The sequence below is a fragment of the Oncorhynchus clarkii genome, chromosome 8 (genome assembly GCF_045791955.1).
Source record: "Oncorhynchus clarkii lewisi isolate Uvic-CL-2024 chromosome 8, UVic_Ocla_1.0, whole genome shotgun sequence".
NCBI lineage: Eukaryota > Metazoa > Chordata > Actinopteri > Salmoniformes > Salmonidae > Oncorhynchus > Oncorhynchus clarkii.
The window spans coordinates 36,302,357-36,330,274 of NC_092154.1; the positions used below are offsets into that span (position 1 = coordinate 36,302,357).

At 41.3% G+C, this 27,918-nt stretch overlaps 2 protein-coding genes across 3 annotated transcripts; one reads left to right on the plus strand and one right to left on the minus strand.

The window, feature by feature from the left end:
• The first annotated feature begins 891 nt into the window (after positions 1-891).
• Positions 892-19,136, plus strand: LOC139415346 (zinc finger protein 410-like). Of its 2 annotated transcripts, none has more exons than XM_071163417.1 (12): positions 892-996; positions 1,993-2,089; positions 2,178-2,229; positions 2,372-2,504; positions 2,692-2,877; positions 7,010-7,231; positions 13,112-13,274; positions 13,362-13,543; positions 16,825-16,914; positions 17,200-17,319; positions 17,539-17,658; positions 17,831-19,136. In XM_071163417.1, exons 3-12 carry the CDS (start codon positions 2,197-2,199, stop codon positions 17,929-17,931), a joined length of 1,350 nt encoding a protein of 449 aa, XP_071019518.1. In that variant the 5' UTR covers positions 892-996; positions 1,993-2,089; positions 2,178-2,196; the 3' UTR covers positions 17,932-19,136. The 2 variants fall into 2 exon arrangements, with proteins under 2 accessions (XP_071019518.1, XP_071019519.1); XM_071163418.1 differs by having other exon boundaries at positions 909-962.
• Positions 18,488-27,775, minus strand: LOC139415347 (ectonucleoside triphosphate diphosphohydrolase 5-like). Its single transcript, XM_071163419.1, has 13 exons — positions 25,388-27,775; positions 25,015-25,094; positions 24,741-24,884; positions 24,525-24,600; positions 24,061-24,096; positions 23,278-23,366; positions 23,084-23,163; positions 22,893-22,954; positions 22,648-22,749; positions 22,207-22,350; positions 19,566-19,622; positions 19,216-19,331; positions 18,488-19,054 (listed from the first exon to the last, which is right to left on the minus strand). Exons 1-13 carry the CDS (start codon positions 25,632-25,634, stop codon positions 18,968-18,970), a joined length of 1,320 nt encoding a protein of 439 aa, XP_071019520.1. The 5' UTR covers positions 25,635-27,775; the 3' UTR covers positions 18,488-18,967.
• Positions 27,776-27,918: the final 143 nt, after the last annotated feature.

Sequence of the window (27,918 nt, forward strand, 5' to 3'; positions counted from 1 at the left end):
TAATGGGATCTTTGCATGAAACATTGTTCATTTTAAGTGCAGTTACAGATGTTCTTTTGTAGTTTCTCTTTTCAAGTGGAAGAAAGTAACTCGTGTTTCTTTCACCCTCTTCAATCCATTTTGCTCTTGACCTTACAAAGGCACCCTTTGCAAGATGTGTGTAAAGCTGTTCTAATACTAGTTGTAAAGACTTCAATACAGACTCCTCTTCTTTAGATAGATTATCTTTCTTTAGAAAACTGTCAGACTTGCTCATCATCTCTTTTTCTCTAAGGTTCTTTAAGTGCATCAGCTCTTCGCCCGTTTAATGGCTACCACTGACTTTATATTTGAAAAATTCCCATCTACTTCCATGACCCAAGTCATATCTTGCAAAAAATATCTTTAGCTAACGATTTTATGTTTTCAATGAGAGTAGTATCTTTAAGAAGTGTGTTGTTTAATTTCCAATATCCTTTGGATTTTGTAGTAGCTTGTAAACTCAGGGAAATCAAGTGATGATCAGAAAAGGGAGCCAACGGATGATCTACATCTATAACAAATTGTAACAAAAAGGGGGAAATTAGGAATAAATCTATTCTAGATTTACGTGACATAGTTTTGTTGGTCAGGTAGAAATCCGGATTGAAATAACGCCAGGCATCCTCAACACATAGATCCTTGCATAATGTAGTGATAATATTGCTATTTTGAGGGCTTTGATTCGTTCTAGGAGGAAAAGGATCAGGAGATGCATCGGGTGTTTCATTAAAATCCCCTGAAATAATTAGAAAAGCCTCTGCTCGAAAAGCAGGCTTCTCTAAACGGGAAGGGGAGGCATGATGACAAGATTTTTGAGGTTTGGCAACGCGAGACTACAGCTGACCACACAGCAACCAGCGGATATCAACTGCCGTTTCCAAACTGAAATGCGGAAGTACTAGTTTTGTCTCTCAGGAAGTCCCGTAGAATTGGGTTGGCCGGTACGTTTATTTGATGTACAAATAAGAAAACAAGGTAAAATGTTTAAATTAATCTTTAGTAATTAATGCTTTGTCTTAGTGTTTTGATTATAGTGTAGATGTGCGACGTAGATTGACTGTTGAGAAGCTTTGTTTTGGCGTAAGAAGCTAGCAAGCTATTAACTGCAATGTTAACAAACTCACCGGCCAACTAGCTAACGTTAAAATAGCCACAGTTTTCGATCCAGTTTTTTATATTTTTTAGCTGCAATGGGAATTAAAAAATATCTTACTGTATGAAGATAGTCAGAAACTGCTTAGCCAATAGAAATCACGGTTGTAGGTGATGGTTGCTAGCTGCTCATGCGCAGTTTTACGTCATCGTGTCTAACGGTCGTCTCGTGCCGAATTTCCAAGTGCAGGCCGTCAAATCGAAGGCACACCTTCGATATAGTGTTTTTTTTTTTTACGAAATGGAAAACTTGTCAGTTTGTCACTTTCAGGAAGGTGGAGTAATGACATGTTCAAATTCGTAAAACATTGTCTCGAATATAGGTTGTTCCTGTAGATTTTGAGAAAATGACCAACTAAGGAATTTTTTTTACTTCTCACATTGATTTCTTAACTCTCCAAACCCCGTCCTGGTCTGTTTGGTCTCTTTCGCAAGCGTTCCCGGAAGTCTCGCGATGTTGCGACTCTGTGTTTAGAAACTCTGTGGATTTAGTTTTTACCGTTGTGTTACTTACTGTTCATCTATCATAACTGGTAACATAGCTATATTCTGTTTGGAGAAACAGTAGCTGCTGTGCTGGTGGTAGCTTGCTATGCAGCTAAACAACCAACATTATTGATGTTGCATTAGCTAAACATAGAGGCTGTGCTAGTTAGCCAGCTAACTAGTTAGCCTTCACAGATTATGCAAAGTTTGTTATGATTCCTAGTGAGTTGACGAACTAATAAATAGCTCAGTTAACGCACGCACTTTTGTTGAGATGTTGGTTGCTAGCTTCAACAAGTCATTCAACCAAAGAGGTTTATATAATATATTTAGGTTTATGACGACTTCATGAATGGAAACTGATGAAACCGAGATGAAAATTCTCACCCCAACCCTAATAGGACATCTCACTTAAAAGCTCATTTTGGGGGTAAGTAATGGCCAGTAAAGTACAATACGTTTTCGTAAGGATGAAAATTACTCCCCAGTTTAATGCATAGTTTGATTTATCCCATCAGATCTCTCAAGACGTAATCCATGCTGTCAGATGAGCTTGACTCCAAACCTGAGGTAACAACACACTATTCACCTGCCAACATGAATGCATGGATGTATTTATTTGGAGTCTTCCATTTGCACTTATAGATCCACCCGTAGCTACATAACAGCTTGATAGATTCTCTCTTCCTCACTTCCCCTTCTGCTTCTGCAGCTGCTGGTTCAGTTTGTCCAGAACGCATCCATACCTCTGGGGCAGGGTCTGGAGGACTCGGAGCCCAAACACATCTGCCTTCCCCTGCTGGCTCCCGTAGACAGCTCCCTGTCCACACAGCTGGGTTTGACAGGTCAGACAGATAGCATGAGACAGCTATCAAAGAGAGTGACTGGAAATCCTCATAAACCATAAAAAGACCTTGTGTTTTTAATATTCTATATTCCCACTTGGACTAAATCTCTCTCTGAACCTGCTCTGTCATTGGTCCTCAGGCAACTAACCACTCCACTAATGTAATCTGTTACTTTATTCCTCAGAGGGTGGTCTCAGCCATGTGTCAGCAAGGTCTCCGTCCCGTTCAGAGTTTGGGGGTCCAGAGCGGAGCCCCATGGTGGTGCACCACCAAGCCCGCAGTCCTCACATGCCCCCCAGCCCCCCTCCCGTCCTCCATGACCTGCAACGGTCAGAGAGCACCTCCTATGTCCTTCTGAACCTTGCCAAAGGTATGGAGACGCAGGCCCCACGCATAAAAAACAACACTTCTATCACCATATTTCTAAATAGACAGCCCCCTTTTCTTCCAGGGCATGCCTGCATGTGGTGCTGTAAAGTGAACATGAGACGTTGATACTCTTTGAAGCGGTAGGGTTTCAGACATTTTCTGGTATGGGCATGGACTCTGCTGTCCTAGCATCATGGGGAAGCTGGTTCCACCATTGGTGTGCCAGGACAGAAAATAGCTTTGACTGGTCTAAGTGGGAGCTGACCTAAGTACTTGAACAAATTTCACTTTTAGTGTATTAAAGTAGTCAAATGTAGTATTTGGTCCCATATTCCTAATGCAATTATTACATCAGGCTTGTGACTTTACACACTTGTTGGATGCATTTACAGCTTATTTTGCTTGTGTTTCAGATGATGTTTTGTCCAATAGGAAGTGACTGGTGAATAATGTATAGTATCATTTTGGAGTCACTTTTATTATAGAACATGTTTGTGAACACTTCTACATAAATGTGGATGCTACTATGATTATGGGATAATCATGATGAATGATGTAGCCTAGAGGTTGAGGGTGTTGGGGCCCGTAACCAACAAGTCTCTGGTTTAAATCTGTAACTGGTTTAAATCTGTGACTTTCTCACTCATCATTATCTACTCGCATAGAAAGAGAATTACTCCAGTCATCATTCACCATTCAGTTCCTATTGTTTCAAGTTTAAACGTTTGTACGCCATGTGCACAGGATACAACTGGTGTAAAACAGTACAGTGAAATTCTTCCCCCGATAGCTGTTTCCCAACAATGCAGTGATAGTAGTAGTAATAATAATAGTAAATATAATCAAGTGAAAAAAAACACCAGAAGTGTGATATAGGTTGAAGAAACAAGAGAATACAAGTATATACAGGTCAGTGTTAGTACCTTATTCAATGTTCAGGGATACTGGAGTAGTTGAGGTTGGTTTATACATAAAAAGTGACAGGGTAGTAGGATATATACAGTTGAAGTCAGAAGTTAACATACACCTTAGCCAAATGCATTTAAACTCAGTTTTTCACAATTCCTGACATTTAATCAGAGTGAAAATTCCCTGTCTTAGATCAGTTAGGATCACCACTTCATTTTGAGAATGTGAAATGTCAGAATAATAGTATAGAAGGATTTATTTAATCTTTTCTTTCATCACATTCCCAGTTGGTCAGAAGTTTACATACATTCAATTAGTATTTGGTGGCATTGCCTTTACATTGGTTAGCCTTCCACAAGCTTCCCACAATAAGCTGGGTGAATTTTGGCCTATTCCTCCTAACAGAGCTAGTGTAACTGAGTCAGGTTTGTAGGCCTCCTTGCTCGCACACGCTTTTTCAGTTCTGCCCACAAATTGTCTATGGGATTGAGGTCAGGGTTTTGTGATGGCCACTTCAATACCTTGACTTTGTTGTTCTTAAGCCATTTTTCCACAACTTTGGAAGTATGCTTGGGGTCATTGTCCATTTGGAAGACCCATTTGCAACTAAGCTTTAACTGACTGACTGATGTCTTGAGCTGTTGCTTCAATATATCCACATAATTGTCCTCCTCATGATGCCATCTATTTTGTGAAGTGCACCAGTCCCTCCTGCAGCAAAGCACCCCCACAACATGATGCTGCCACCCCCGTGCTTTATGGTTGGGATGGTGTTCTTCAGCTTGCAAGCCTCCCCCTTTTCCCTCCAAACATAATGATGGTCATTATGGCCAAACAGTTCTATTTTTGTTTCATCAGACCAGAGGACATTTCTCCAAAAAAGTACGATGTTTGTCCCCATGTGCAGTTGCAAACTGTAGTCTGGCCTTTTTATGGCGGTTTGCTGAGTGACCTTTCAGGTTATGTTGATATAGGACTCGTTTTACTGTGGATATAGATACTTTTGTACCTGTTTTCTCCGGCATCTTCACAAGGTCCTTTGCTGTTGTTCTGGGATTGATTTGCACTTTTCGCACCAAAGTGCATTCATCTCTGAGACAGAACACATCTCCTTCCTGAGCAGTATGACGGCTGTGTGGTCCCATGGTGTTTATACTTGCGTACTATTGTTTGTACAGAAGAATGAATGTGGTACCTTCAGGTGTTTGGAAATTGCTCCCAAGGATGAACCAGACTTGTGGAGGTCTACAATTATTTTTCTGAGGTCTTGGCTGATTTCTTAAGATTTTTCCATGATGTCAAGCAACGAGGCACGGCGTTTGAAGGTAGGCCTTGAAATACATCCTACATCCACAGGTACACCTCCAATTGACTCAAATTATGTCAATTAGCCTATCAGAAGCTTCTTAGGCCATGACATTTTCTGGAATTTTCCAAGCTGTTTAAAGGCACAGTCAACTTAGTGTATGTGAACTTCTGACCCACTGGAATTGTGATACAGTAAATTATAAGTGAAATAATCTCTGTCTAAACAATTGTTGGAGAAATAGCTTTTGTCATGCACAAAGTAGATGTCCTAACCGACTTGCCAAAACTATAGTTTTTGTGGAGTGTTTGAAAAACAAGTTTTAATGGCTCCAACCTAAGTGTATGTAAACTTCCGACTTCAACTGTACATGTAATCAGGGCTGAAAAGTGACTGGAAGCTGGAATATATAAACACTTATGGTAATATATACATGTAAAGAAGAGTAATAGTGACCAGTATTTAGATAACCCAAAACTAACTGCAAATGCATCTGAGTTTGTAGAGTCACAAGCTTGATGTAGTCATTGTGTGTTAGGAATATGGGACAAATGCTAAACTTTTGATTACATTACATGGCCAAAAGTGTGTGAACATCATCGAACATCTCATTCCAAAATCATGGCCATTAATATGGAGTTGGTCCCCCCCTTTGCTTCCATAACAGCCTCCATTCTTCTCGGAAGGCTTTCCACTAGATGTTGGAACTTTGCTGCGGGGACCTGCTTCCATTCAGCCACGAGCATTAGTGAGGTCGGCACTGATGTTGTGCGATTAGTCCTGGCTCGCAGTCGGAGTTCCAATTCATCCCTAATATGGTTGAGGTCAGGGCTCTGTGCAGGCCAGTCAAGTTCTTCCAAACCGATCTCGACAAACCATTTCTGTATGGCCCTCGCTTTGTGAGGACATACAGCGCCTGACTGCATCAAATCTGAGAGAAAAACTTGCTAGCTACGCGAGGCAGCATTTGCTGCACTCCCTGAGCTTGTCTACAAAAACCAACGAGTCCATTCAGATTAAACAGCCTACCTGATGGTTGCTCAGTGTAGCCTACAGTCTGCTCGTTCTCATTTAGCTAACTTTGAATTCCTTAATTTTAATTCCATTTTGCATTGCATCTCTCACTTTACTTACTGCACATGGATCCTCTTTGACTGTAGTGGTGCTTTGATAGGCTGATCAAAACACCTAGCTACACACATGAAGGCTACCGGTATTTTTTATTTATTTTACCTTTATTAACTAGGCAAGTCAGTTAAGAACAAATTCTTATTTTCAATGACGGCCTAGGAACTGTGGGTTAACTGCCTGTTCAGGGGCAGAACGACAGATTTGTACCTTTTCAGCTCGGGGGTTTGAACTTGCAACCTTCCGATTACTAGTCCAACGCTCTAACCACTAGGCTACCCTACCCTAACCACTAGGGCACACGTCATAAAAACTACATTCAGTTTTATTAAATTAAGAATTTCAAATGTCATGGTATATAACAATGTCACATGGATATTTTAATTTAATTTAGACAATGCCTTTCATTGTTAAAATAGGCCTATACAACAACAACAAAGGTATTCACACAAGTAATCGAATACTAACGTCCGTTTGGGTATTAGAATAACCGTGGCCATCCCTAGTTTTGAAATGCAGTATTTAACTGTTATCTGTATTGTAGTGTGACAAAGCAGCTTTGAAATGTCATGCAAATGCACTGACAAGTGTTTATTATCTCATCTCTGGGTGCTCTGTCTCTGTCTGGCAAATGATCACAATTATTCTCTTATGACCTTGTTTTGTTTACTTTGTAGGACTGAGATAACGTGACAAGGACACTTCATCATGCCCTGACAAACTCTCTCTCCCCTCCACCCTCCTTTTTCTGTTCGCCCTCCAACTCTCCCCTCCCTCCCTCTTCTCCCAGGTCTAGCAGCCTCCTCTGAGCCCCTAATCTTCTCAGCAGATGGTGCAGAGGAAGAGGAAGAAGAGGTGATCTCGTCCGGGGACTGTGGCGTGGATGGCACTGCCCCCTGGTACCTGAGGGTACAGGAGCTGGCGCACGACAGCCTCATCGCAGCCACGCGGGCACAGCTGGCTAAAGATGCCAAGGCTAGCCAGGACGCTAGGGCTGGGAATGGCACCAACAGTAATGTCACTTCTTCTTTTTTTGAAGGGTTTTTATGGTGGTGGGTTGACTTTAATGATGGTTTACTGTAGGGCTGTCCCTGACAAAAAACAAATCTTGGTAAGTCAAGAGTTGTCCTGTTCTTATGAACATTCGATTGGTTGAAATGTTTAAACTTATTTTTCCATATATAGACACACACCCTATCTGAATAAAACCAACTACATATATGTCTGATTCAATAAATAAGACACACAAATGACCCAAGAAAGAGCCTGATGGTCACACTATGTTAAAAAAATGACAGTGAGTGCCTGTGTGACTGGCGCACATTGTCTCGCTCTCCTCCCTACTGCATCGAAAAGGCACCACAGCACAGCAAGTGTTTATTCCTCTGTCCGTGCTGAAGCTGCAACATAGTTACAGACATTTAGGGTCTTACTTGTTTCTGACTGAAAAGCATCTCCTATTCCCTCAACCCTTGCTCTCTTTACATGAAACATGTAAGAATGGCATGCATGTGACTAATAGGGCCTGACCAATATCCTATCATAATCACATCAATAAATTGGTTATAACAAACTCCGAACGCGGTAATGTCGACAGCAGAATGGATACCGAAGATGTGAAAATAAACTCAATGGGCGAATGTTTACTGGTTGCTCAGGAGGGAAGGGGAAGTCAGATCTGTGGAAGACATTTGACTTAGTTGTGGAAACTACTGGAGATTTAGAAAAAGGAGGGTATTGGTGCAAGCATTGCGAGTGTGCCAAAAAGTTGCTGTAAGATTACAATATCATTTTTTTCTGACCATTTGGAAAAGTGTAAACAGCATTCGGTAAATAAGTGGACCAGAGAGTCTGTTCTAATGAAAAACAAGATATTTAAAGCCTTTGCTACAGCAGACAAAAAACAGTTGCATGCCTTCGTGAATTGCAGTTTATTTATTGTTTAGGCTAATTATTCAAAGCTCCCTTTGTTATTTAACTTTAAAACTAAAATGCCCGATTGCATTTCAAAGCATGAATGTCTCATATGCTGTGTGATGGCATGAATTAATAAATTATTGGTTGATACAGTAGCCCATTAATTAAAATATGCAGTAGGCCTAAGTTAGGTTATTAAGCCTAAATAGGACATGTTCTTAGGCCTACAGCTCGATGGTGGTTATACAAGGCTACTATATTAAGCCTGCTAATGATAACGACATTACTTATTATAATGATGATCATAATAATAATTGTAATAATAAGAAGAAGGAGATCTAGAAAAAGGAGGGTATAGGAGTGAGATCTGCTTGTATATTGTGTGTGACAAACAGGTGCTGTTAGATTACAATATTATTTTTATGGTTTGGAACAGTGTAAACAACACTTATTTACATTTATTTATTTATTTTTTTAACTTGTTCTCTCCCCCAATTTCATGATATCCAATTGGTATTTTTTTTTACAGTCTTGTCCCATTGCTGCATCTCCCGTTGGACTCGGGAGAGGTGAAGGTCGAGAGTCATGCGTCCTCCGGAACATGACCCCGCCAAGTCGCACTGCTTCTTGACACACTGCCCGCTTAACCCGGAAGCCAGCCGCACCAATGTGTCGGAGGAAACGCCATACAGCTGGCGACCGAAGTCAGCATGCATACGCCCGGCTGCCACAAGGAGTCACTAGAGCGCGATGGGACAAGCACATCCCAGCCGGCCAAACCCTCCCCTAACCCGGACGACGCTGGACCAATTGTGCGCCGCCTCATGGATCTCCCGGTCGCAGCCGGCTATGACACGGCCCAGGATCTAACCCTGATCTGTAGTGACGCCTCTAGCACTGCAATACAGTTCCTTAGACCGCTGCGCCACTCGGGAGGCCCCATACCAGTCTGTTCTAACGAAAAAATGTGGCTTGGTGCTCAGTAGGTTATTAAAGAATCACTCAGAGGCAACTGAAGCAAGAACTTTCTTATTTCTGTAGATATACAGTACCAATCAAAAGTTTGGACAACTACTCATTCCAGGATTTTTCTTAATTTATACTATTTTCTACATGGTAGAATAACAGTGAAGACATCAACACTATGAATTAACACATATGGAATCATGCAGTAACCAAAAAAGTGTTAAACAAATCTAAACATGTTTTATATTTAAGATTCTTCAAAATAGCCACCCTTTAACTTGATAACAGCTTTGCACACTCTTGGCACACTCTTTGCACACTCATTTCAATTAAGAGGTGTGCCTTGTTATTTTGTGGAATGTCTTTCCTTCTTAATGCATTTGAGCCAATAGTTGTGTTGTGACTAGGTAGGGGTGGAATACAGAAGATAGTGCTTTTTGGTAAAAGAAGAAGTCCATATAATGGCAAGAACGGCTCAAATAAGCAAAGAGAAATGACATGTCAGTCAATCCGGAAAATTTCTTGAACTTTAAAAGTTTCTTCAAGTGCAGTCTCAAAAACATCAAGTGCTATGATGTAACTGGCTCTCATGAGGACCGCCACAGGAAAGGAAGACCCAGAGTTACCTCTGCCGCAGAGGATAAGTTCAATAGAGTTACCAGCCTCAGATATTGCAGCCCAAATAAATGCTTCACAGAGTTCAATTAACAGACATCTCAACATCCACTGTTCAGAGGAGACTGCGTGAATCAGGCCTTCGTGGTCAAATTGCTACAATGAAGCCACTACTAAAGGACCCTAATAAGAAGAAGATACTTGCTTGGGCCAAGAAACATAAGCAATGGATATTAGACCGGTTGAAATCTGTCCTTTTGGTCCGAGTCCAAATTTAGATATTTAGTTCCAACTGCCGTGTCTTTGTGAGACGCAGAGTAGGTGAACAAATGATCTCCGCATGTGTGGTTCTCACTGTGAAGCATGGAGGTGTGGGGGTGCTTTGCTGGTGACACTGTCAGTGATTTATTTAGAATTCAAGGCACACTTAATCAGCATGGCTACCACAACATTCTGCAGCGATACGCCATCCCATCTGGTTTGCGCTTAGTGGTACTATAATTTATTTTTCAACAGGACAATGACCCAACACACATCCAGGCTGTGTAAGGGCTATTTGACCAAGAAGGAGAGTGATGGAATGCTGCATCAGATGACTTGGCCTCCACAGTCACCTGACCTCAACCCATTTGAGACTGTTTGGGATGAGTTGGACCACAGAGTGAAGGAAAAGCAGCCAACAAGGGCTCAGCATATGTGGGAACTCCTTCAAAACTGTTGGAAAAGCATTCCAGGTGAAGTTGGTTGAGAGAATGCCAAGATTGGACAAAGCTGTCATCCAGGCAAAGGGTGGCTACTTTGAAGAATCTAAAATCTAGTTGGAAGTTTACATACACCTTAGCCAAATACATTTAATCCCAGTAAAAATTCCCTGTCTTATGTCAGTTAGGATCACCACTTTTTATTTTAAGGATGTGAAATGTCAGAATAATAGCAGAGAGAGTGATTTATTTAAGCTTCTATTTCTTTCATCACATTCCCAGTGGGTCAGAAGTTTACATGCACTCAATTAGTATTTTGTTGCGTTGCCTTTAAATTGTTTAACTTGGCTCAAACATTTCAGGTAGCCTTCCACAAGCTTCCCACAATAAGTTGGGTGAATTTTGGCCCATTCCTCCTGACAGCTGGTGTAACTGAGTCAGGTTTGTAGGCCTCCTTGCTCACACACGCTTTTTCAGTTCTGCCCACAGATTTTCTATAGGATTCAGGTCAGGGCTTTGTGATTGCACTCCAATAGCTTTACTTTGTTGGCCTTAAGCCACTTTGCCACAACTTTAGAAGTATGCTTGGGGTTATCGTCCATTTGGAAGACCCATTTGCGACCAAGCTTTAACTGACTGACTGATGTCTTGAGAAGTTGCTTCAATATATCCACATAATTTTTATATCCTCATGATGCCATCTATTTTGTGAAGTGCACCAGTCCCTCCTGCAGCAAAGCACCCCCACAACATGATGCTGCCATCTCCGTGCTTCACGGTTGAGATGGTATTCTTCGGCTTGCAAGCCTACCCCTTTTTTCTCCAAAGGTAACGATGGTCATTATGGCCAAACAGTTCTATTTTTGTTTCATCAGACCAGAGGACATTTCTCCAAAAATTACGATCTTTGTCCCCATGTGCTGTTGCAAACGTAGTCTGGCTTTATATGGCGGTTTTGGAGCAGTTGCTTCTTCCTTGCTGAGCGGCCTTTCAGGTTATGTCGATATAGGACTCGTTTTGCTGTGGATATAGATACTGGAGGAAACGGGTACAAGGTCCTTTGCTGTTGTTCTGGGATTGATTTGCACTTTTTGCACCAAAGTAGGTTCATCTCTAGGAGACAGAACACATCTCCTTCCTGAGCGGTATGACGGCTACGTGGTCCCATGGTGTTTATGCTTGCATACTATTGTTTGTACAGATGAATGTGGTACCTTCAGGCATTTGGAAATGGCTCCCAAGGATGAGCCAGACTTGTGGAGGTCTACAATTTTTTTCCAATAAATTTGTTTTGTTTTAAAACAAGTTTTAATGACTCCAACCTAAGTGGATGTAAACTTCCAACTTCAACTGTATATTTTGATTTGTTTAACACTTTGTTTTGGTTACTACGTGATTCCCATATGTTATTTCATAGTTTTGATGTCTACACTATTATTCTACAATGTAGAAAATGTGTACAAAATAAAGAATTCTCACGGGACTAGTATTACTAGAGAAAGTTGGTTACATAATTATTACCCCAGAATGTTCGTTATTCCAGTGAATGACTCAGATGGGATTGCACTTGAGATGTTTAAGCTATGGATGTGAAAGTGAACTACAAACGTTTAGGTCAGTTACATTAAATATCCACAATATTTTTTACTGATGCATTTGGCAATATTCAATTCATAATTCATACGCACAAAACAGATGAACAACAGCATTCACTGTAATCATTGATACATGGAGGCCCTTCATATATAGGCTATGCGCAGCACTTTGTTCAATTTATCAAATCACTTATTGTTTTCTTCTCAAACCTTGTGCAACCCCTGTCAAACAGACATTTCTCTCAAAACACAGAGATGGCGATTCGCATGGGACTAATATTATCGCCAAAAAACATGTGGGTTATTCTGGCTGGAATTGTTACTCTTGCAATGTACAAATGACTGACATGGCAGATTGGTACAGGACTAAAATGACAGATTTGACTGTTTTGCGCTGGTACACGTAATTACATTCCCTTCCCCAGTAAAACTAATCCAGTCCGAATAGGGTTTAAGGACAGGGCCGTTTCTGCTGCCGCTGCCTCTGCCGCATTGTTTTTAATCCCAATATGCTGTTTAATTGAGCTATTATGCACATAGCAACATGGGGTAAGGCGCCAATTCTACAGTGCACTGAAGTTTGTTTCAGAACCGCGGACAGCGACCATATCCAATGAGGGAGAAGGCGCATTTGTTGTAAAATTATATTAGAGTGTACCATAATTTTTTTTACATACTATAACCATATACAATTTCAGCATCACATATTTTAGAGTGATGGACTGTGCCATCCCTGTGGTCTCTGCAATTGATTAGTCCACGAGACAGGCGTGAATCAGATAGTTGTCTTGTGCACCATGGGAAAAAATAAAGTTGTGACTGCTCGACTAAAGAAACCTTGGTTGAACAACAGCCTGTTAACCAAACAATCGACCCGTCGACTAAATGGGGTCAGCCCTTATTTACTGTCACCAACTAACCACTGAAGAGCAAGTGTTATCGCTGATAGCTGATACTTTAGCTGATACTGGGTATTTGGTATATATTAGGATCCCCATTAGCCGCTGCAAAAGCAGCAGCTACTCTTCATGTGCACTATAATGCAGAGGAAGACATCAGTATATGGTATCGCATCCCATTTCTGCTTTTGTTGTCTAGGTGACCACCTGCCCAGCTTCCTATCGGAGGGGGCGAAGAGAGAACAGCCGGCGAGGCCCAATCGTACACTGTCGTCTAAACAGATCCTCCGCTGCTCCTTTGAGGGCTGCTACAGAACCTTCACCTGGCCTGCTCACCTCAAATACCACCTCAAAACACACAGGTATACACACACACCATATTCTCCATATTCTCAAATATCACCTCAAATGTTCATATACGTGTGTGTGTGTGTGTGTGTGTGTGTCAGGAACGACCGCACGTTCCGGTGTGGGGCAGAGGGCTGTGGGAAGAGTTTCTACGTGCTGCAGCGTCTGCAGGTCCACATGAGAACTCACAATGGCGACAAGCCCTTCATCTGCAAAGAGAAAAACTGTGGCAAGAAGTTCACCACCGCAGGAAACCTCAAGAACCACAAACGCACACACACAGGTGGGGACAGTCAGAAACACACACACCACACACACACAGAGGTACACAGCGCTACACAGCGCTAGAGCTCAAGTGCACATACGCAGGAAAGACATCTCTTTTAGTCTGCTCTGTATCCAGTAGTAGGGCATAGAAGTAAACTGAATGTATATTATGTGTTTTCAGTGCTGTTTTCAGTGCTGTGGGAGGACATGGGATAAGTGTATTTGTGTGGGAGAGAGTGGTATAATGCTTGGTCTGAGAAAAAAAGTGTAATCATTGTATTTGTATTTATTATATATCCCCACGCTTCTTGGGGTCCAGCAAAATGAAAGGCAGTTTATACAATTTTAAAAACATTACAATACATTCACAGATTTCACAACACACTGTGTGCCCTCAGGTCCCTGCTACACCACTACCACATATGTACAATACTAAATCCATGTGTGTGTATAGTGCGTATGTTATCGTGTGTGTGTATGCATGTGTCTGTGCCTATGTTTGTGTTGCTTCACAGTCCCCACTGTTCCTTAAGGTGTTTTTTCTGTTTTTTAAATCTAATTGTACTGCTTGCATCAGTTACTTGATGTGGAATAGAGTTCCATGTAGTCATGGCTCTATGTAGTACTGTGCGCCTCCCATAGTCTGTTCTGGACTTGGGTGTCTGAGCTGTGTGCCAGTAGTTTAGACAGACAGCTCAGTGCATTCAACATGTCAATACCTCTCATAAATACAAGTAGTGATGAAGTCAATCTCTCCTCCACTTTGAACCAGGAGAGATTGCCATGCATATTATTAATATTAGCTCTCTGTGTACATCCAAGGGCCAGCCGTGCTGCCCTGTTCTGAGCCAATTGCAATTTTCCTAAGTCCTTTTTTGTTGCACCTGACCAAACGACTGAACAGTAGTCAAGGTGCGACAAAACTAGGGTCTGTAGGACTTGCCTTGTTGATAGTTTATTATGGACAGACTTCTCCCCATCTTAGCTACTACTGTATCAATATGTTTTGACCATGATAGTTTACAATCTAGGGTTACTCCAAGCAGTTGTCATCTCAACTTGCTCAATTTCCACATAGATTTAGGGTGTAGTGAATGTTTTTTCCCTAATACAATGCTTTTAGTTTTAGAAATATTTAGGGATAACTTATTCCTTTGCACCCACTCTGAAACTAACTGCAGCTCTTTCTTAAGTGTTGCAGTCATTTCAGTTGCTGTAGTAGCTGACGTGTATAGTGTTGAGTTGCTATGTATGAGGATGACTCAAAGTCAGTGGCATGTCGTTAGTAAAAAAATATATACTTATTTTTTTTAAACCAAGGGGCCTAAACAGCTACCCTGGGGAATTCCTGATTTTACCTGGATTATGTTTGAGCAACTTCCATTAAAGAACATCCTCTGTGTTCTGTTAGACTAGTAACTCTTTATCCACATTATAGCAGGGGGTGTAAAGCCATAACACAAGTTTTTCCAGCAGCAGACTATGATCGATAATGTCAAAAGCTGCACTCAAGTCTAACAAGACAGCCCCACAGTAATTTTATCATCAATTTCTCTCAGCCAATCATGAGTCATTTATGTAAGTACTGTGCTTGTTGAGTGTCCTTCCCTATACGTGTGCTGAAAGTCTGTTAGCATTGTATTTCACAGTAAACAAATTGACATCTGGTCAAATATACTTTTTTTCCAGAAGTTTACTAAGGGTTGGTAACAGGGTGATTCGTCGGCTATTTGAGCCAGTAAATGGGGCTTTACTACTATTGGGTAGTGGAAGAACTTTCGCTTTCCTCCAGGCCTGAGGGCACACACTTTCTAGTAGGCTTAAACTGAAGATGTGGCAATATCGTCTGCTATTATCCTCAGTAATTTTATATCCAGATTGTCAGACCCCGGTGGCTTTTCATTGTTGATAGACAACATTAAAAAAATCCCCTCTTCCACACTGACTTTACGGAATTCAAAAGTACAATTCTTGTTTTTCATAATTTGGTCCGATATACTTGGATATGTAGTGTCAGCATTTGTTGCTGTCATGTCATCCCTAAGTTTTCTTATCTTGCCAATGAAAAAAATCATGAAAGTAGTTTGGTGGGGTTGGGTGGGATTGTCAGTGGGGTTTGTGATGAATGAGCCAGCTGATTCAATGAATGATGGAGCCGAGTTGGCTTTTTTCCCCAAAATGTAATTTAAGGTGCCCCAAAGCTTTTTACTATCATTCTTTATATAATTGATCTTTGTTTCATATTTTATTTGTATTTTTGTTTAGTTACATGATTTCTTAATTTGCAGTACGTTTGCCAGTTGGGCTGCCAGACTTATTTGCCATACCTTTTGCCTCATCCCTCTCAACCATACAATTTTTAAATTCCTCATCAATCCAAGGCGATTTTACAGTTTTTACAGTCATTTCCTTAATGGGTGTGTGCTCATTAGTGATTGGAATAAGCAATTTCATGTGTCAAGTGCAGCTTCTGGTTGCTCCTCATTACACACCACAGACCAGCAAATATTCTTTACATCATCAACATATGAATCACTACAAAACTTATTGTATGACCTCTTATACACTATATTAGGCCCAGCCTTTGGAACTTTGGTGTTCCTAGATATGGCTACTATATTGTGATCACTACATCCTATGGATTTGGATACTGCTTTAAAGCAAATTTCTGCAGCATTAGTTATCAAGCATTTCACACATATTATCCAGATACTGACTGTTAGCACTTGGTGGTCTATAGCAGCTTCCCACAATAATGGGCTTTAGGTGAGGCAGATGAACCTGTAACCATATTACTTCAACATTATTTAACATTAGATCGTCTCTAAGCTTTACAAGAATGTGATTCCTGTACTGCAAAATCGCCCCTTTTCGGTAGATGTTATAACCATGTATTGCTACCACTATCATCAAAGGTATTATCTAAGTGAGTTTCAGAGATAGTCAGAATATGAATATCGTCTGTTAACAAGCAAGTTATTGACTTCATGGACCTTGCTTCTTAGGCTACATATGTTAATATGGGCAATTTTTTTAGCACATTTCTGGGTTGCTTGATTGTCTTTCATTCTTTACTGGGAAGCTTATCAGAAGTAGACTTACTCATGTTATTTACATTGGAGCTGATAGTGCAGGGTGAGCTGCACACAGTGGTCTTCCTGCTAGGGCACATCACCTCAGTGCTAACAGTGTGTGTTGTCTACAGGTGAGAAGCCTTAAAACTGTATGTGCCTTCAAGCGTGCGTGTGTGTGTGTGGGAAACATGTGATCATTAATTGGTGTGTGTGTTGTCTGCAGGGGAGAAGCCCTTCTTGTGTGAAGCAGATGGTTGTGGTCGGTCCTTCGCTGAGTACTCCAGTCTACGCAAACACATGCTCGTACACTCAGGTGAGAACAACACGCCAGTTTCAGCTTTTCAGTCTATATATAGTGAAATTACAACAGTTAGCTTCGTTTATATATGTCAACTGAATATGTGGAAATCGAGTTCCTACTGTCTACAAACACATAACTTTAGCTTCAGTGTGTGTCACTGGTTGTATCTCATGACGCCCTATTCCCTATATAGTGCACTCCTTTTGACCAGAGCCTTATGGCCTTATGCGCAAAAATAGTGCACTGAATAGAGTTCCATTTAAGATGCAACCACTGATATGTGTTATCGTGTTGCAGGAGAAAAGCCCCACCAGTGTGGGATCTGTGGGAAGACGTTCTCTCAGAGCGGTAGCAGGAACGTTCACATGAGGAAGAGACATGGAGAAGAGGCCCAGGGGAACGAGGGCAGAGAAACGGGTAACACACACACACACACAAACTAGGCTAGTGGTCTCCAAGCCTGGTTACGAGCGTTCTTTCTTCCAGTTCCAACCCAGCATAAACGCACCTAATTCAGCCGCAGCCTTGGTGTGTGTGTGTGTGTGGAACCAGCCCGTTGTTTACCATCTGGAATGTTCAATATGGCACACAAACATACCTGTAATGTACAGTATGTCCCCTGTGTGTTATTGACAGGTGAGGCTTTGACACACAGCAGTTTACTGGAGGCCGACGGGTCGCCCGTCGACACCATGGTCACCATGACTACAGGGGTTGATCCAATTAACGTCCACCATGCCATGCTGCGAACCCAAGGTAGACACACTCTCACACCTTGTCATACAACCCGTCACAAATGCAAAACCCCGATACTCTCCAACAGTTAGCGACGCTGTTATATTCTTGTCCAAAACCATGGGAACAGCCTATGACCATGTTAGTTATTTAATGCCTTCCATCCTCTTCTTCCTTTCCTCCTCCTTTCTAGGCTCGGCAGACTCGGTGGTTGTTCTCTCTCAACCCCATGACCTGGTCACCATGACAACAGCAAGCCACACATACCCAGAGGATGTGGTGGCCCTGTTGTAGTCAAGTCTGTTGGGCAAATCTCAGGCATTTGAGGCAAAGCCCTCTGTACATAGATGCATCCTTCACTTTTAGCCCTGTAGATATCTGTAATTAGCTACTAAGGGTTTTATTTTGAGAAAGACCGTATGAAATGTTCTAGAACTTGTACAAAGACGTTTTCTGTAGTTTATAAATACAAATAACTATCAGGTGACTTTCCAAAGAAATAAGACAGATATACAAATCGTGAGTTTTATTAAAAGAAAGTACATGTAGCTACCTGGATTTGTCATTGTTGAAACGTACTAAATCAATTGTGTAAGCTCAACATGCAGTGTTTTGTAAAACAATATTAAGGCTGTTGCTTTTAGCTTGATTCACAAATGAATCAAGTCAATAGTTGACGTAAGACTATTTGAAAAGGACATTAAATGTGCTCCACAGCAATGTGCTCCATCCTCCATCATTCGTGGAAAGGAAACGTTGAAATCAGTTCCAAACTCCCAAGCTGCTATTGGAACTAAAGCACAGTAAGATTTGATGCACAGAGGGCTGCATGTAGAACAATTGAACACACTTTTTTTTGCAAAGCACACTCTCATACCAGTTTATTTTTTTAATGAAAATAAAGATCACACCCAAGTGATATTAAACAGATGGTCAAAATATCCACCTTTTTATACAGTAACACAACTATAGTGGCGTTTCAGTCAGCGACAGCCCCCAGTGCTTTAATAGAGATAAAAATAAATAATATGAGACCACTGTGCTATAGCAACCAGTCACATGAAAACAACAGACCTACTGAACTATAGGACCAACCATTTAGGTGTTGGGTAACAGAAATAGTTGTAACAATTGTAATGTTATCTCAGAAATGTCAAATAGTAAGTCAAAGATATATAGGCATATTTTTAAGACATTACAATCCACAACAAGGCAGGAACAAAGGCTGTTTATGTTTAAAACAACAATAATTCCTCAGTCCATTTATTTTTGAGCACCATCTAATCCAGTGGTTTTCCCCTCCTGCCCACCCAGACCCGTGGCTCCTTGTCTATCTGTGGATCTTTAGGTTCTGGAAGTGGTTGAACGTGGCACCTAAAGCCCAGCTTGTCTCCACGTTGTTGACTTTCTTAGTCAGCTAGGGAAGAGAGACAACACACACCAAATCACTCAACATGTCTTTTTTGTATTTATTTAAATAAATAAAACATTTGAACTGATCCTGTCTTTAAAAATTGTTGTTTTGCTTGACTGACTTGCCAAAAGGGACTATTGTGCATTACGGCTTTACTGTCTCACCTGCAGTACAGTGTTCTCCTTGAAGCCAAAGCCGTCTTTGAGCAGACAGGTGATGTAGGTCATGTCCATACACAGGAAGGGGTTGATCGGACGGTACTTAGACATCTTGTTACACACTGGAATAAGAAACAAAAATCCGTTTCCAGATCAGTGCAGTAAAGGAAAGAGGAAGACACTTTCAGCCAATGAGACTTCTCCAGTACACAGCGCAGTAAGTCTGATATGGGTATAATACATTGCCATGCCCAGCATGTCTGAAGTGCACTGCGCAGAGAAGCAAGTCTCTCACTAAATAGTAATGATAAATCCATTGCTATGCATATCATGATTCGGGCTTATCTGGTTCTCACCCTCTTTAGCTCTCTTCTTGAAGTCCCTGACCTCCAGCATTCCTCCTTGGGTCCTGTCTGAAAGAGAGGAGCGATTGGGGTCGTTAACCTTTCCATCAGAAAGAAACACTTATCACACTATCATTCATAATGACAGCAGGGCTACACAGTACATCTCCATCATACTAACAATTGGGCCTGCAACCTTTCATCTCACTCACTGAGTCGACAACCAAGGACACCACTGTAATAACTCCACATCTTAAACGCACCACTGAGTCCAGTGTTTCCCCTACAGTTTAAGTCGGACGTTTACATACACCTTAGCCAAATACATGTAAACTCAGTTTTTCACAATTCCTGAAATTTAATCCCAGTAACAATTCCCTGTCTTAGATCAGTTAGATCACCACTTTAAGAATGTGAAAGGTCAGAATAATAGTAAAGAGTGATTTATTTAGGCTTTTATTTCTTTCATCACATTCCCAGTGGGTCAGAAGTTTACATACACTCAATTAGTATTTGGTAGCGTTGCCTTTAAATTGTTTAACTTGGGTCAAATGTTTCGGATAGCCTTCCACAAGCTTCCCACAATAAGTTGGGTGAATTTTGGCCCATTCCTCCTGACAGAGCTGGTGTAACTGAATCAGGTTTGTCGGCCTCCTTGCTAGCACACGCTTTTTCAGATCCGCCCACAAGTTTTCTATGGGATTGTGGTCAGGGCTTTGTGATGGCCACTCCAATACCTTGACTTTGCTATCCTTAAGCCATTTTGCCACAACTTCGGAAGTACAGTGCCTTGCGAAAGTATTCGGCCCCCTTGAACTTTGCGACCTTTTGCCACATTTCAGGCTTCAAACATAAAGATATAAAACTGTAGTTTTTGATTTGTTAAAAAAGTTTGAAATATCCAATAAATGTCGTTCCACTTCATTATTGTGTCCCACTTGTTGTTGATTCTTCACAAAAATACAGTTTTATATCTTTATGTTTGAAGCCTGAAATGTGGCAAAAGGTCGCAAAGTTCAAGGGGGCCGAATACTTTCGCAAGGCACTGTATGCTTGGGGTCACTGATGTCTTGAGATGTTGCTTCAATATATCCACATAATTGTCCCTCCTCATAATGCCATCTATTTTGTGAAGTGCACCAGTCCCTCCTGCAGCAAAGAACCCCCACAACATGATGCTGCCACCCCCGTGCTTCACGGTTGGGATGGTGTTCTTCAGCTTGCAAGCTTCCCCTTTTTACTCCAAAGATAATAATGGTCATTATGGCCAAACAGTTCTATTTTTGTTTCATCAGACCAGAGGACATTTCTGCAAAAAGTACAAAAGTGATATTTGTCCCCATGTGCAGTTGCAAACTGTAGTCTGGCTTTTGTTATGGTGGTTTTGGAGCAGTGGCTTCTTCCTTGCTGAGCGGCCTTTCAGGTTATATCAACAGGACAAATTTTACTGTGGATATAGACACTTTTGTACCCTTTTCCTCCAGCATCTTCACAAGGCCCTTTGCTGTTGTTCTGCGATTTAATTAAGTACGTTCTGTCTCCTAGAGATGAACATGTCTCGTTCCTGAGCGGTATGACGGCTGCGTGGTCCCATGGTGTTTATACTTGCGTACTATTGTTTGTACAGATGAATGTGGTACCTTCAGGCGTTTGGAAATTGCTCCCAAGGATGAACCAGACTTATGGAGGTCTACAATTATTTTTCTGAGGTCTTGGCTGATTCTTTTGATTTTCCCATGATGTCAAGCAAAGAGGCACTGAGTTTGAAGGTAGGCCTTGAAATACATCCACAGGTACACCTCCAATTGACTCAATATGTCAATATGTCTAAAGCATTGACTTCATTTTCTGGAATTTTACAAGCTGTTAAAAGGCACAGTCAACTTAGTGTACATAAACTTCTGACCCACTGGAATTGTGATACAGTGAATTATAAGTGAACAATTGTTGGATAAATTACTTGTGTCATGCACAAAGTAGAGGTTCTAACCGACTTGCCGAAACTATAGTTTGTTAAGAAGAAATTTGTGGAGTGGTTGAAAAACGAGTTTTAATGACTACAACCTAAGTGTATGTAAACTTCCGACTTCACCTGTAAATGCATTTAGCAGCAGCACGCCACTGCAAAATCGTTGCCACCAATGCAAGAAAATATATATTTGGGGATGGTAAAATATTTAAGTGTAAACTTAAACTACTAAAACCAGATATAGTATGTAGAAAATATAATGGCGCAATATATTTTTCAAATATGATTTCAAACTGAAATTTGTCTCTCAGCCTCAGGACAAAACCTGTAGAATTGCAGGAAACTAGCTTTAAAACTGTAAAATGTCCTCTGCCCAATGGGCAAAATGTATCGAATTGCAGGAAATTTGCCCTAAAACCATGCATTGGCCCCTCCCACTACCATGAACCCCCAACCCTCTAACTTTGCCACTGCTGCAGAAAGAAATCCTAGGGAAAACATTGGAGTCAATCACCTCAGCAATGAGTCTTTTTTTCCCTGTTGAGAGGGAGGAGGTGAATAAATCTAATTCTAGCAGTGAGTAATTATACTAACTGTGTGTGTGTGTGTGTGTGTCCTCTCACTGAAAATTCCACTGCTTGGTTGAAGTATTGTGTGTAAGTCATAGTGTGTGCTTCCTCTCACCAATAAGGCCTGCATCCACGGCTCGGTCAAAGTAATAGGAGAAAGCGTAGAACACACTGGTGTCTTTCAACTCATAGGGCTGGTGAACTATGCCCTTTACCACCTTCAGCACTTCCTGGTAACACAGCTTGTATCCCACATAACCTGGGACAGGGACAGAAACAGGATACTATTATGACAAGTTTTCAATAAATCAATGAAATGCATGTGTATAGCACTTTTCACACACATTTGTGACAAACTGCTCAACAGCACCCGAGACCTAATACCCCAATGAGCAAACTCAGGTAAATCTTACCATCCTGCATAGAGGACACATTGATAGGTACCTCAGCATGCTATGTTTTGTGTTACCATCCAAAGAAGTGTTCCAAGGTTGATCTACTATGGTACATATTTGACTGTACTTCTAGCAGATATAGTGAGTTGGCTGACTCTCACCATCAGGTTTCCCACTGACTATGTAGGTGAGTCCTCCAAAGCTCCACTCCTCTCTGAACTTCTTAGGCAGGCAGGAGCTTTTGAACACTCTCCACTCTAACCCTGGAGTGTAAAGTAACGAAATAATATATGGGGGTCTATGAATAACATGGCAAAGTAAACATTTAATACATGTTCTGAAACCTATATTGTCTAAATGAAGATAACATGCTGATGATGATATGTAAAATATGTCATCCCTGTACCGTCTGCCCCCAGTGCTCCTAGGGCTGCCAGTCTAGCTGCCATCAGTCCATTACCCAGGTAGCTGTCAATTAAATCAATCAATCAATCAATCTTACTTGGAAAACAGTTTTACAAATACCTACCTTACGGATTTGTTACGAAGAAATATTACTGTTTATACTTGCTGCATCAGTGGATATAGATTGTATACCTGTGAGTGTAGAGTTCATATGTCGAGTTGAACATGTCAATTCTGGCAATGTAGTCATCAGGAGAACTTCCAATGGTTTTCTGCACAGGAAAAATCAATCAATAAATGTTATTACCATTCCAATAAAAACTGTTAACACAATATCGAAAAACACAATATTGAAAATGAATCAACTTGTACAAATGGAAACTAACCTTGGATTTAGGAAGAAAAGTGATTTGAGTCGATCCTCCCCCCAGATCCAGAATCCCCACTGTCTTCCTGGTCTCAGCATACAGGTGACCTAAAATAACATGCTTCACATTTGAACCAACTTTATTGACAAGTTCCCTCTGAAGACGGTGGGAGTCAGCTGTCTGATGTATGTGTATATACAAGTAACTGCCAAAATAAATGAAACACCAACATAAAGCGTCTAAATAGTGTGTTGGGCCCCCACGAGCCAGAACAGCTTCAATGCACCTTGTCATAGATTCTACAAGTGTCCAAAACTCTATTGGAGGGATGCAACACCATTCTTCCACGAGAAATTCCATTATTTAGTGTTTTGTTTGTGATGGAAAACATCTCAGGCGCCGCTCCAGAATCTCCCATAAGTGTTCAATTGGGTTGAGAACTGGTGGCTGATAATGCCATGGCATATTGTTTACTCGTGCCCTTTGGATGGGGGCATTGTCATCCTATGGTGGCATAACCATGGTAGCAAAAATAATGGCCTGCCCAGAATTTTTATACATTACCCTAAGCATGATGAGATGATAATTGCTTAATTAACTCAGGAACCACACCTGTGTGGAAGCACTTGTTTTCAATATACATACTTTGTATCCCTCTTCTACTGTGTTTCCATTATTTTGGCAGTTACCTGTTTATAGCTGACCCTACAACCTGATAATATAATAGCCTAAACAAAATTGTTTGAAAAGTGACAATAATGCATTACAATATGTACTATGACAAAAAGTTACAAGCTTCACCTGTCAAAAAGTTCACAGTAACCCACGCCAAGATTCCTACAAGAACAAAAAAGTATAATTCAAGTGAGGGTAATACTGATCTGACAGTGCAGTTTAGTGCAGTAAATCCCTTGTTTGACATGCATAAGCATTAGTTTGACATTAGTTTGTGTAAGAGGGCTATCATTTAAGACAAAATGCTGACAAATCAATTACACCGCACAAGATTTGGTAAACCACTAAATCCATTCACCACATAATTACACCTTTTTGAGGTGTAACCAAGACAGACTAACAACAACAACCCTCTTTTTCTACAGCGTCATCATAACAGATCGGGGTTAAGAAAGTGTACAGCAAGCTGTCGAAGGAGAACAGTGACTGATGCCACCAAGACGCGAGCACTGCTGAAGCCTGCCTCCGGTGTGCTGATGAATAGGTCTGACTGGAGGTTGACTACGGGTTATGGGTAGACGAGACTTTACCTTCATTTGTACCATTCATTATGCTGACGCTATCGTCTGGGACGAAGAAGGGAGATTCATCAAAAACATCCTGCACCTGTGGGGTGGAGTGGGAAGATGTTGAGATGACAGCAGAAAGGGTGAATGCAGTGTCAACACCTATGGCAGTGCCATACCTGATTTAGAAGTGCTCCAGCCCCCTATCAGATCTAGGAGTGCCCTAGCCCCCACCACTACCTGTTCCAGTAGAGCCTGGGCTTTCTCTGATGGCAGAAGCCTGAGTCCTGCTGTAGCTTTCAAGACCAGCGGGGTTCTCTTCCATTCCAGCCGGGGGACGGTTTTCTTAGCCACTTTCAGAAGCTGCCTCACTGTGTACCCACCCTGGGGAGAGAATGTGGTGGTGGAGATGATGATTATGATGTGCATTTTAGGGACTCAAGCCATTTTAAGTGTTTTTGAAATATTTGAATACCACTTGCTGCATCGACAATTACAACCGCTGCTGTCTCACCATTTCAGGCATGTCTGCATATGCTGACAGACCAGGCTTGATGGAATGGAACATCTCATTATCCAGCACTGGTAACTCCTCTGTCAGACAAAAGATACACATGAACGATCCGTCAACAACAACAAAAAACATACAATTGAGATGACAAAATCCACTTGGAGCAATAAGCATTTAATTTACAATTTGCAAACATGAACAATGTTTTATGAAGATGTGCATAGTGTTATGTTTATTGATGAGCATTTAATAATATACCAATTCAATTTTGCTTGAAGTAAACGGGCAATTCAATAGCACTACATTGCGCAGAGTAACACATCAGGGAGCATCTAAACACCTCCTCTCTCTCCAGTAGAGTTTTAGCATTACTCACCAGGGTCTTTCTGTATGAAGGTATAGACGTGGATGCGTGTGCCAGTGCTGCCAGCGTCAAACATTACCCCATAGAAGATCTGGCTGGAGTTGGCTGGTCGGCTGAGGCTTGGGAGGAGGTTACCCAGGCTGGCTGAGAAGTCCAGGACAGAAGCCTTGGGCTGGGCATGGGTCAGCCCTGTCAGAGCCCACACAACCAGAACCAGTGACAGGACCACCGCAGGTCGGAGAGAAGCCTGGGAAGACATCTCTTGGGGAAGGAGTAGGAGATGAGTGTCCCTCTGATGGGTACGAGGCCAGGAGGATTAGGCTAAAACTGAGGGACTGAAGGGTATCTTAGTCAACTCAACTAATAGGAGAGTGGACACTGAGGCAGTCATGCAGAGGAAAGTTTAGTTTAGCCAACAGCACGCTAGATAATTGACACTGCTCCTGAGTCCTGACCTAACTGGATAGACGACAAAAGGTCCCAACTAGAAGCAACAACCAACAGAAGAGCCCCAAAGCAATAGCATACAGTTATATGCACTTTAACCACACCCTAACTAGCCATTCACCAATCAGAAGGGAGGGAGCCTTCTGGAGGATGACGTTGACACTTCCACCAAGCAGGATTGTTAGACAAATGTACAGTACTCCCCTTACAACTGTTTCGCCAGAGTGGCTCAGCGGTCTAAAGGCACTGCATCTCAGTGCTAGAGACGTCACTACAGACCCTGGTTTGATTCCAGGCTGTATCACAACCCGCCGTGATTGGGAGTCCCATAGGGTGGTGCACAATTGGTCCAGCATTGTCCGGGTTAGGGTTTGGCCGGGGTAGGCCGTCATTGTAAATTAAAATTTGTTCTTAACTGACTTGCCTAGTTAAATAAAGGTTAAATAAATACAAATAAAATAAAAAGAACCAACTATCATATGTGTGACAAATACTATAGACTATTGTGAGAAATTCAGATGCTCTCTCTCCTGTCCATGCAGTCCATCTTGAAAAACGATCTGGCCACGTATACTGAAAACGGTTCCGGTACAGCCAGAACAGGACTGGCAAGCCCTCCGGGCCTGGTTCCTCTGTAGGTTTCTTCCTAGGTTCCTGCTTTCTAGGGATTTTTTTTCTAGACACTTTGCTTCTGTCTGCATTGCTTTCTCTTTGGGGTTTTAGGCTGGGTATCTGTAAAGCACTTTTTGACAACTGCTGATGTAAAAAGGGCTTTATAAAATACATTTGATTGATTGACCTTGTTTAAAGGAATGTGTTATTGGTTTTTAATAGTGAATAAACATGTATAACCTCATGTTAAATAAGCTAACCCCATCGAAAACCTACAGTATTGCAAGTGAAACCACAACGCTGCAGCTGTCAAGAATATAAACATTTCTGTACTGATCCTGTTAAAAAAAGGCTGTTAAAAGGCTACTCTGTTCAAATTTCCAGTGCAGTGCTGTCAAATTCCCAAGACTATGATAGCTAGCTGCTAGCCTCCGTTCACCAGAGGGCTTCCTCTTTGGTTCTCAAGTTGATGCATTGAAGACTGCATGGGATTGTGTACAATAATCCCGAAGCTTTGCCTACACTTTAATAATGCTTGTTTCCAATGCGATTTTGGAAACTTTTTGAAGTTTACTATGATCCAGAAAGATTTTTCATTAAACAAATTGTTGAATTACGACACACACATGTATAGCGTTAGGGTTCCCACATGTCCATGTTACAGCGCTTGTTGACCCGTTCTAGTAAACTATAGCGCCACCAAAACGCCTGTGTGTAATGAAAGGACGCCAGAAGTGTTGTAACTTAACTGAACTGAACTAAAACAGAGTACAGTAGTGTATATTTTGCATTTGTGAAATAATTTTTTGATGTGTTATGAAAGCAGATCTTATGTTTCTAGAACCATATCGCAATTGAGAATCGATTCATGTTTAGAGGGAGCATTTGACTGTTTAGGCTGCCAAAGCCAGTTTACCTCTGATAATGTCATGGTCCTGCCTTGTCGACTCGCCTACATTTCTTTAATTAACACATTTTTGTGCTAGCTAGCTAACTTACACTGCATGCAAATAAAGAAACGTTAGCTGCTACCTTAATAGTGGCATGTTGTGTAAATAAATGCTTGGAATAAAATAGGCACAAAAGTTTATATTGAGCTCATTTCTGACAGCAGTTGACCCATGCCGTTGCACGATTTACCAATTGACAGCTAACGTGCTAGCTATCTAACTAGGCTAATCAGTGACTTCTTCCCGAAGAGACCACAAAATGTACTGCAAATAAAACAAAATGATATACATTTCTTCTCGGGCAATACAGGTCGTCACAGTCATAAGGAAAAATACATATCTAGCTAGCTAATGATATTACTATTCATGTCAACATCCACCTGCTACAGCTAAACTGGAGGGTGTACCTACGTCATCAATGTTGTGCTCATGAACGTGACCTCATGGCTCTTCGCCCTATTGATGCTGCAAAACAACAATGTTGCAACACACGTACCTACTTGTTAACACAATTATTCATAAATATACACTACA